Genomic DNA, 11,001 nt, shown 5'->3' with positions numbered 1-11,001 from the left:
AGCAGCCCCAGCACCCGGCCCATCCAGCGGTGCATCCGCTACTTTGCCCGTCGTTGGGATGTTGCTAGGTGCATCTGCTACCTCTCTCATTGCCTACTGCCTTCAGTAACTGAGTTTAGCAGAGTTGAGGAAGGGGGAAAGTAAATCAATATGGGGTGATTCTTTTTCATTTTCCATCTCTTGATGGGGTTGTTTCTTTCTTTTTTTTTTCCTTTTTTCTTCTCTATTTCTCAGTTTTGATTTGTTTTTTGGACACATGGTGTAATAAATTGATCGCTTTCCAGTTTGAGTTTGTAAGCAACCAAAAATCACTTTGAATGAAATGAAGGCATGAAGCTTTTTCAATATGGTATATTCAAACTTCATTCAAACCATAATGTGCAAATATAAATTTTCTATACAAGGCAAGGCAAAAGTTTGAGTTTCTCTTCATTTAAAGCAATGTTATAAAGTCAAACTTCCAACAGATGAAACTCTCACATCCTTCAAACAAAACCACACAGAATGAGCACATTAATATATTGGAAAAAAAAATATAATGCAATTAAGTTTATTGTACAAAATATGCATAAATAATCGGAACATCTCTGTTTTTTTTCTTTTCTTTTTAGACATGTTAGGATACTAAGAAGATCCCTCGTTAGATTTCTGTGACGACATGAGGCTTTTTGTCAACCAGATCGCTGTCTCTCTCGAAGATACAGCTTCTTCTCCAAATGGACTCAGCACACCAGCAAGCTCTTCGAGTTTGTCTTGCTTAAGTAACCGTGCACATAGCTCAAGTAGGGACTCGAGCGCATCGGCTCTTCGCTGACTTGGATATTCTGATTCAGTACTTCTCAAATCATCACCACCTGATGCTGTTTGTGTACTTAGTTCTGATATGTCACTTGCTGCCCTGTTGTGCTGATTTGCGATCATCTGCGTGGAACAACTAATATCATCCGAGTTCACATGAATTTCATCTTTCCGTGGAAGTATATTGCTTGTACTCTCACATGACATACAATCTGCGTGTGTTTCCTTCTCCAACGACAAGCAATCTGTCTCTGCACTTTCTTTGGTAGTTTCTTTCTCAGATGTTAAACAGTTGCTGCTACAACCATCTTCGGGATGCTCATTGAAGCTCTCCTGCTTTATGCAGCTTCTTGGTTCAACATTCAATTGATCAACAGAGTTCAGTAAGCATTTATCAACAGACGATTCAGACTTTTCGGCACTGCCTACAGAGGACATCAATAATTTCACACTCCTTTCGCTAGCTTCCTCAGCCTTCATTCCAGTTACATTAGAAGTCTGTTTGTTGCAACTTATTTTCTGTTCGTGCAGGTTTACAGTCTTAATGTCAACCTCTGGTAACTGTTGAAAGTTTTCCGAATCAGGTTCTCTCTGCAAATAATTCGGATTATCTTCTGGGGAGATCTTGATGGCAGGTGCTTCTGCACACTGGACGACAATTCCTCCATTCTGTTTATCACCATTGCAAGCTGATATCGCAGGCAAGGAGCTCGTTAGCCCATCAGCCCGACTATCAACAGCATCTGACGGGGATATTTCATCAGGAAAGGATGTAGGATCCACCATCTTTGTCTCGAGTATGTCTTCTGAAATAGCTGTTAATGACATATTTTCATCGGTTGATGAGTTGCTATTATGTATGTCACCACTTCCCCCCACCAGATCAATATTTTCCAGCAGGTTGAAAGCTATGCTCGGTTTGGCCCGGTTCTCATGCCCACTATTCAATTTGCTAGATGGTGATTTTTGCGGTGTTTTATCCTTGGAGTTGATAGGTAAGGGATATATTGGTAGTATATTAGCTGAAGTATTGCGGCATTGAAGGACATACGGTTGCATATGTGGATGCCTCAATAATTCAGCAGCCTAATTATAAATCAAGCCATAGATTAGAAGGGGTCTTAATGTACAAAGTGGCCACTGGCCATTGAAAGAGTCCAGATCACATCACTCACCGTCGGTCTGTGTTCGGGATTCTTCCTTAGCATGCTCTTGATGATCTGTTTCCTGCAAGTGGAAACCGACAGTCTCTTAGTCTCATAATAGCAAACATATACTATTTTTAGCTGAAAAATCCATCCGAAATGGTAATGCAGTTTGGAAGAATGGCTTACAATGTAGAGGAATAGACAATTGGGAGAGGAGAAATGGAGGATCTGTTAATTTTATTGATAAGACCAGCCATGTCCTGAAGAATTACGCATAAATCAATCCGGCATCCAGCAAAAATGATGAAATTTAAGAGGCCAAGCTTGAACTTACCGGAGCTCTAAACGCAGGTTGATGTGCAGAAATTTCAAACATACAGCAACCTGGAAAAACCAAGTTTATTACTATCCAATGACAAGACTATAAACCAGGAATCATGCCTCAACAAACTCTTACCAAGTGACCATATGTCAGACTTGTAGCCATAAGGTATATCTGCAAGGAGCTCGGGGCACATATAATTAGGAGTGCCAACAACCTACGGAACATATATTAGCATCCACAATCAACTAGTTTTGAGTAAGTATAATGAAATTATTATTCAGTAACGACTAAATGATAACTTAAAACCCTATGATCTTGTGTGAATATTGGGGAAAGGTTCATTAGTTACAAATTAGTTGGGTTGTTAGAGTAAGAAGGTTATTACCATTAGGGATATTTTAAAATAGTTGGTGAGTTCATTTTGTGCGGCTATAAATAGAGTAAATAGAGGGAGGGAGGCAAGGTTCTTCTTCTTCTTCCTTTCTTTTTATTTTTTTTTCCCCTTCTTCCCTTCCCTTTAGGTAACTGTGAATTAAAGATCCCACCCCTTGCTTTATGATAGCTCGCTCCCACCAATGCCAAACTTCAAGAGATAACAAGGTTTTAAGTGAATAAAATTTCAACTTGGGGTGGGGTGGGGTGGGGTGGGGTGGGGTTGGGGGAGAGAGTAAAATAAAACCAAGCTGCTTCCTATTGTTTCCTCCCTCAAGAGCCCCACATCATTCACATAAAACCTGTTTATTACTTCTTTTCCACACACTTCATGATCCCAAATCTGATAGCTAAAAGACTCGGGCATTAATTGGCCTATTACTTAGGCCCATGAAGCTTCTTCCGAGTATATGTAAAATAGATCAAGTACTTCCCTCCAATCAACACAGGCTTCTACCTAAAAGGCACAGGCTTCTGTTGATATGGCTTTAATTTAAGAAAAACCATATTGTCAATCACTTAGTTATACATCCCTCTTCGTAGGAATCATCTGAAATTTCAAATCATCCAGAACTGAATCCCTCTCCTGTGGAAGCTCATCAACTGCTAAAATAGGGTTAAACGTTTGTCCTGAATGTGTTAAGAGTGGCCATATAATAGCTCGAATGAGGTAGTTGTTAAAACAATGGTGGAAGTGCTGCACCAGAAGTCAGCCCACCTCTCCAGTTTTTGGTTTTCCAAATGTTAAACAACGCAAAGAAGTTTTGAAGCAACAATTCAGCACCTTCAACTGATCATTAGGTTGGTGGGCATGTCCCATGCTTCTCTTTAATTCAGTCCCTAGCAGTTTAAACAATTCCCACCAGAACATGCAAATAAAGATCACGTCATCATCTAAAACAAGAGGTGAAGGAGCACATGCAAGTATACCACATCCTTGACAAACTACTATGCAACTAAAATGGTAGTAGTATAAGGGTATTTAAGGTGACTAAGTGACATATTTGGGACCGGATCGATCACTTCAAGATAGTTATTCTTCCCTTCCAACTTAGATAGGCAATCGACAAAAGTGGCTGCAATATCTTGAGATAAATCGAGAATAGGGAGGGCTTGGAGCATTCATATGGCTGATATTACTGATAGATTTTACAATGAAATCATAAAGTCATCGACCCCTTTCTGCATTCCTTTGCTAGGCTTTCAGTTCCCTATGGCATCCAACAACCTACATGGTACTCTTTTAGAAGTGTACGAATCAGGGGAGAGTCATTTGATGTTACTCAGATACTTCAATCAGTCATCTTCTATTAAGGAGTGGGGACTATGGATGCCACTACTTACGTCAAACCAACAGTTTTGATCTTTAACAGATATGAATCCTCATTTACATGCTGCTATATTGCTGGCATTAAGTCATATTACACCAAAATTGTCAGAGTGCCTTCTGCAGACAATAGATGATGCATCAATAACCTTGTTATCCAAACCGAGTTTGAATAGCATTTTGAAATCCTTTTTCTTTGGGGGATAAGAAACAGATAAATGCATTAACATAGAACCAAAGAAACAACCCAAGGGCAATGGTAGAGGTTACCCTCCCCACAAAACTAGCAAAGGAAAGCTCTCCAACTGCTAATAATCATCAAAAGGTTGTAATTACATAAGAATTTACTGTGGTTTGTACACCACCAAGATGTAGGGATGAGGAACCGATGTAGAATGATATCCTAGTGCAATTTCCATCTTTTTTTTCCTTTTGCACCAAGGGAACCTGAGTTGAAAGGGGACTTCTGCTTGGTCAGATTACTTGAGGTTTTGAGCCACCAACATTTCTCCCATTAGACGGTTTATTTCTTAATCTTTTTCTTTTTGACACAAGGGTGTTCGTAGGGGTTGTACACTAATCGGGAATAACCCCTTTCATAGGTTAAAGGATCATGTTTTCATGGAGGAAGCTTAGTTCGCATGGAGAATATGATAAAATACTTGTTTTTGTTCAAAAAGCCAACTTCAGCTGGTGGTAGTGAGCCTGCCACCTTGGTAACCATCAGCCGCATACTACAACATTAAGTCACTCCTCCTTATCCACTGCAGTACGTAAAGTAACAGTGCTAGACAACATAATAGATACCTTACTGTGTTGGTTGGAAATGGCACTACAGAGCTAATTCGAACTCACCCAAAGATTTCAAAAGTTGCCTCCCTTATGCCTAGAATATCACACTAGTGCTTTCTTTTACATATATTAGTCGACATCAACTTCAACCTCTCTACTTCTGATAAATGATTCAACTCAAAATTGTGGTCTGCAAGTAAAATCCAACGATTGGATTGCTTCCATTAAACAAATCGGTAGGTCAAATCTCTTTGCAACAACTTCAACATACTTCCTATTCTCCTTGGTCGTCCCATTAGATTCCCCAACTCCTCCTTCTGGATTCATGTCCACCAACTGTTTCTTTTTTGTGGGTTCCCCTGTGGAAGGGTATCAATAACTATTCTCCCAGATTCTTCCTTCAAGATTAGATTCAAACCTCAAAACTAACATTGCCAAACTCCTCTCTAAAGAAAGTATCTTCTTAACTTCCTTCGCGATTGTTACCCAGTGACGTTCCACAAATTCAACTCAGTTGTCCATCTTCTTCCCATTTGGCATGTAGGGGTGTTCAAGGTTCAATTCAGTTCAACCGAACCAAACCGCAAATTTTAAAAAGTGTTTATTTTCTGAAAACAAACCAAACCACATGTTCGGTTCGGTTTCACAGTTTTTTTTTTTTTTTATGCTTTTTCATATTTTCTAAATTTCTATAATTGAAACCATGTATTTAAAAATATAGTTTTGACAGTTAATTATGAAATTTAAAAACAATAAAAACTAAAATGTTTAAAATTTAATAATAACAATTACTATTAGTAATTATTTGGTATTACTAGTCTAGATTACTAATATCACTACTAGTTCAACAACAAACTTAAAAATTATTTCAAAGTCTAAAAATATAAATACTACAAACATAAAAGTTCTTGTTCTACAAACAATAACATAAAATGGGATAACTTATGTATATATTGTTTTTTAATATAGTTATTAAAAAAGCGGTGCAGTGCGGTTTCAAATCGGTTTTCAGATTTGAAACCGAACCGAACTGCAATAATTCGGTTTGAAAATATATCAAACCGAATCAGACCACATTAATTCGGTTTCGGTTTGGTTCCAGTTCGATTCAGGTTCGTTTTAGTATTCGGTTCGGTTTTAGCGGTTTCAATGATCACCCCTATTGGCATGTCCAAAAATGTGCTCTTATACCCATTGATAGAGCCTTGCATTTAATATACCAATTATATTGATAGGGAAAAAATTGTAGTTTAGACCTTTAAGAGATTCATATCTCTTCCAACAAAATTGAGCTGCTCACTACCATTTTCTCCCTACACAACATCTATGATGGCCACGATGCAAGATTTCAAGAGAAAAGTTGCAGGCAGTTTGTAGTTATGTGGCCCATTGTGGGCTTGGGGTATCAATTGATCCAGCGGTAGGAATGTACCAAGGGTCGAACAACAGGAAGGGAACCTCAACCATGTGTTCTCATGCTCGACATTCTCAAGGAATGAAAGCACAATACCGTGAATGATGAATAAAGGCGATATATAACACATTGTACGAAACAAAAGCTAAGGAAGAAGTGACTAACATGAATTCAACAGTAAATAAACAGACATTTTAAAAACTCTGGACCATAGTTTGTATGGCAAAAGTTGAACATTCCAAGTACTTGATCACGCCAGGTTTTAACAGAATAAAATACAAGTTTGTTGATTAAAAAGCTTTCAATCACAAAATTACTACAGACAATGATTGCATCCTTACCGATGAAGCAAGGTCTTCTGTATTCAGTAGTTTTGCAAGTCCGAAGTCCCCTGTACAGGCATTCAAGATATTAGCACTCCTATAGAAACAATGACTAGCAAAATGAATTCCATCCTATTTAAATTAGAAGACATCGTACCAAGCCGGATATCATTGCCCTTTGTAAGGAAAATGTTGGAACACTGGAATTGAAGAAAATTTGGAAAAAAAAAAAGAAAAAAATATAACGGATCAGATCATTAATGAGCTCTTAATTGCAATATTATGTAGGTTCATACTTAATACTGAATAAATACCTTAAGATCTCTATGTAGCACTCGATTGGAGTGCAGATAGTCCACAGCTAGCAACAACTGTGCTAACCACTTGCAAAGTTTCTGAGAAAAAAAATGGCCATTAGGCCTAGATTTGGTAGGAAAAGAATAAATGATACTGTAATCGGCTTACTTCCTCTGGAAAATATGTTCCTCTGGCCTTTTTTATCAGTTCAGACCTGCTCAGCAAAAGAAAACAGGCCATACCATTAGTCCTGAGTTTTCTTCTCATCCCTTTCTCCCTTTCACTATAGCAGAAAAACACTCATAACCGCTCATCTATTTCTACAAGAATAAGTCACAAATAAGAATGATGTTGACCTTTTGTCACCAAAGAATTTCATGTTTTGTTTTTCTAATCATTGCCAACTGTGAAGGGTTCTTGATCACCATTCACCAATCTTTTTGGAGGATACCTAATCCTCGTCACTTGTGTTAAATTGTTAATGCTGTCAACGTCATTAAAAGAAGATGCCAATTGGAAGGAAGAGAATAACGTGAGGGAATGAGAGGGTGAGAGGGAGAACTTTTTAGCCACTGATATTTATTTATTTATTTATACCAATTGGAAGGGATTCTCAATCAAATTTTTATCCTCGTCATATACATCAAAAAAGAAAGAAAAGAGGATGATAGTGGAAGACATTTAGAAATTAGAACTGAAGGATCCTGTGGTTGGCAAAATAAATTGAACGGTTGACTAGCAAAGGACCACATAACTTTTGTTCTTTAATTAATTCAAGATAACTTTTATTCTTCAATTAGTTCTGTTTCTTTGAAGGTGGCAAATTGATACTCACTGTTTAAAAGGTTGCAGATTATTCATTCAATCTGAAATTTAATCATGGCCTCAACCAAAAAATTAAACTACTCTATAAAGGTCGTAAATGAAGCAAACTCTAAATGGTATTAAATGGCTATCACTTAGACACTTACATGTCTCCTCCTTCACAGTAGCCAGTTACAATGCATATACAATCACCCTGCAAAACAGAATGCCCAAAATATGAAATGTGGAGCAAGTGAAAATGAGAAGGCAAAGAAATCACAATAACTTTAGCTATTGTCTATAAACCATATATTTATTGCCAAAGGCAAACACCCTTTCAAATTGAGAATCCACTTTCCTTGCTGAATCACTCAGAAACAAACAATTCAATTCCTTCCGAAGAAAAAAAGTATACATAATCACCCCTAAAATTTAGATGTGCCTTGTGTACTAAATAATCCCTTTTTAATAGTACTGATTGAACAATTTAAAATATCGTAAACTACAATCTTTCAAAGAGAAGAATCAAGATTATACACAAAAGGTAGGCTCTAGAATGAAAAGTCTACATAAGAATCTGAGAAAACAAAAACCTACCACTACTTCCAATTCTAATAGCAAGAATTCTTATTGTAAAAGAAACAGATTCGATCCAGATTTGAATTGGAGGGTAAAGAACAAAATTTACCTTATCCACCCATGAATCTTTGTAGTCCACAATATATGGGTTATTTAGTTTCGCAATCAAATTCATCTGAAATTGAGAAGGTCACATCAGTAAAGAAAAATACTGTAAATATCAAGGATATTTACTCATCAACTATTTTATGTTAAATTTTGATGAGAAAATATGTCAAGTTCACACTAAGTATAAAAACAGATATCCATTTCTTTTGGTGTTTGAGCCCGCTTAAGCACACTTGACTTGTCGTTTAGGAGAACCCCCTAATTCAACAACATATGGTATCCAGAAACTCATAGGACATTTAATATCCTCCAGGTGAACACCGTAGTTAGAAAAATGACCTCAGTATCTTGGTGTTCAACTAGCCCCTTTAACCATTGTACCAAACCACGATATCCTATTAGTTATAACTCGAGATCAGTGAGAGAATTTGCCATGTCACCAATCTTTAAGTGCAATTTATTTAAAAGCATGATCCTTTCGAAATCCCATTAATCTGCTAAATTCGAGAAAAAATTAAATAAGTCACTAATTTTCCACTCAAACTTTCAAGTCACCTGGTTAGAATGTTCTTGAGAAGTAAAAAGTAGTAAAAACTTTAACAATGACTCAATTCATAATGAACATGTGGAGTCATATCATGGCATCTGTTTTGCATCATTAAGCACATTTGTAAACATAAATTTGTCTTTCTATTTTCTCCAATTTCTCTGTGATCTGTTTTGCATCATTAAGCACTGTCGTTGAATGTGAGGCAGGCAATAAACATTCCCTAAGTTAATTAGTTATTCATTCACTCCCTAAGTTAACTAGCTATCCATTTACAGTTGGTAAATGAGTAACTTTGATCAGATCTTGAAGACTTGAGAATAATGAACCATATTTCAAACAGTTAAATAGTTGATATAGGTTCTAAATAAACTAACCTCTTGGTGGGCAGTGCGCTTGAACTTCTCCGTTTGCTTAGCCAAGCGAATTTTCTTGAGCACATATCTATTTAGAAAGAAGGAAAATATTAAGAGAACTAATATACACCGAACAATTTGTGGTGCCACAAGACCAAACATTTGTTTCATTTCTACACTCAGATAAAAAGGTATAAATCTTGAATGACCCATTTAGTTCTGAAGATCGGGGTTCCATTAACAACAGAGAACATAGAAACTAACCATGATCTCTCAACTTAATAGGCAAATAAGCATCAGCATTTTTCACAATCATTATAGGAAGTATTAACATCAGGGTTTTCATTTGAAAGACTTAGAAACAGTTCCTGAAAGAACAGAAGTTTGAAAATATTTCTTACTTCTTCTTCTCAGTCTTGTGGTAAACAAGAAAAGCCGATCCAAATGCGCCCCTCCCAATCTGCTCAATAACTTCATAATCTTCCATCCTGGTCTTCATATCTCCATTATCACTCTCCATGTCGACCTTCAAACGCCAAAAAACACAGTGTGAGACCAGAAACCCCTCTGGGGCAGAGCCAAGTTCCAAAATCAACTGAAACTGAAACCATTTTGCAGAACTCTCACATGGTCAAGACTTTTAACAAAAATGAAAATCCTACACCCACTTGGGAAAGTTTGAGAAAAAAACTCCCCCAGAAACTATAATCCCTTTGAATTATAAGCGAAAGTTCCAGAATCTACAGAGACATGTGTGAAGGGAAACACAATAAATGAGTAAAGCAAGAGTGCAATTATGATGATATTCCAACGAACGTGAAGGGAAGTGGTGGAATGAGAAACTCAAGAGAAAAGCAAGGCAGTACTAAATGGCATAATAAAGGCGAAATGATAACTTGCCAAAACAAGAGAGAGAAAAGAAAAACAAACATAAACGAGCAAAGCAAGCATCAAGCATAAACAAAAGCTTCTTAATCAAGAGAGAGAAAAAGGTAAAGTGGGAAGTTAGGAAGATGAAAAAGAAAGGCAAACCCAAAAGCTTTGCTTCCATTTGCAGATTCATAAGAGCTTCAAATTCAGAGAATGAATGTTTTACAGCCAAGAAGTTGAGATGTCAACAACCCCACTTGAAAGAAAAACCAAATAAAATCTTACCCTTTTGAAAAAAATTGGTAATGCCCCAAAATTCCCACTTCCAGAATGAAATTTCAACTGTTTTGCTCCACCTTTTTCCCCCTTTCTGCTGCAACCTTCAGTAACAGATGCGTAGGTAGTAAGGTTTTTTAGAAGAATGAGCCGTTTTTCTCTCTCCTCTTTCTTTCTCACAAACGTTTTCTCGTTCCGAATTAATAAAATCTGATTTTGGTCTATACCCACATCCAAAATTCCAAATTGTGAATTTATTTGGGAAAAAGAAACGGACTTTTGTAGTTTTTCTAGCTCAAGGCTTTTTGGGGTTGTGGATTAAATATTATACTTAAATACTTAATTATTTAACAGTTACTTTCACTTTTTGTTGAATCATTCCTTTAGATTGGCATTGTGTAAAGAAAAATTAAAAAAAAAAGTTTGTGCTTCCATTTTCAAGAATTATCTTTTGGCACATTTGTTGATTTAATCATTTGATATGTGTTCTTTAAAAAAGAAACAAAATATATACTAATGTTATTTCAAAATAGAAAGAAACATTTTTGTAGTTAATTATAAATTATACTTTTATTAGTTATGTTGCTAATGTTGTCAACAAAACA

General features: G+C 36.6%; 1 protein-coding gene across 4 annotated transcripts; it reads right to left on the bottom strand.

Annotated features, from left to right (window-relative positions):
* Positions 1 to 391: 391 nt before the first annotated feature.
* On the bottom strand, positions 392 to 10,697 carry LOC120073067 (serine/threonine-protein kinase Nek6). Of its 4 annotated transcripts, none has more exons than XM_039025674.2 (14): positions 10,406 to 10,697; positions 9,652 to 9,776; positions 9,272 to 9,338; positions 8,349 to 8,414; positions 7,828 to 7,874; positions 7,025 to 7,070; positions 6,874 to 6,954; positions 6,717 to 6,759; positions 6,578 to 6,627; positions 2,404 to 2,485; positions 2,281 to 2,330; positions 2,133 to 2,206; positions 1,974 to 2,025; positions 392 to 1,884 (listed from the first exon to the last, which is right to left on the bottom strand). In XM_039025674.2, the coding sequence occupies exons 2-14, from the start codon at positions 9,768 to 9,770 to the stop codon at positions 625 to 627; spliced, it is 2,037 nt and encodes a 678-aa protein (XP_038881602.1). In that variant the 5' UTR covers positions 9,771 to 9,776; positions 10,406 to 10,697; the 3' UTR covers positions 392 to 624. The 4 variants fall into 4 exon arrangements, with proteins under 4 accessions (XP_038881602.1, XP_038881605.1, XP_038881604.1 ...); XM_039025677.2 differs by having other exon boundaries at positions 9,652 to 9,851; positions 10,406 to 10,635; XM_039025676.2 differs by having other exon boundaries at positions 10,283 to 10,507.
* Positions 10,698 to 11,001: the final 304 nt, after the last annotated feature.

This window comes from Benincasa hispida, chromosome 3 (genome assembly GCF_027475165.1).
Source record: "Benincasa hispida cultivar pf3 chromosome 3, pf3_genome.v1.1, whole genome shotgun sequence".
NCBI lineage: Eukaryota > Viridiplantae > Streptophyta > Magnoliopsida > Cucurbitales > Cucurbitaceae > Benincasa > Benincasa hispida.
Note: the sequence above shows the minus strand (reverse complement) of the source record. Positions and strands in the feature narration are given on the sequence as shown.

Bases quoted from the DNA above. Each gene is read 5' to 3' on its own strand.
- LOC120073067 (XM_039025674.2), bottom strand. From the start codon at position 9,770: ATGGAGAGTGATAATGGAGATATGAAGACCAGGATGGAAGATTATGAA. The intron at 2,207-2,280 runs GTAAGTTCAAGC...GTAATTCTTCAG, and splicing joins AACCTGCGTTTAGAGCTCCG to GACATGGCTGGTCTTATCAA. The intron at 2,026-2,132 runs GTAAGCCATTCT...TTCCACTTGCAG, and splicing joins ATTGTCTATTCCTCTACATT to GAAACAGATCATCAAGAGCA.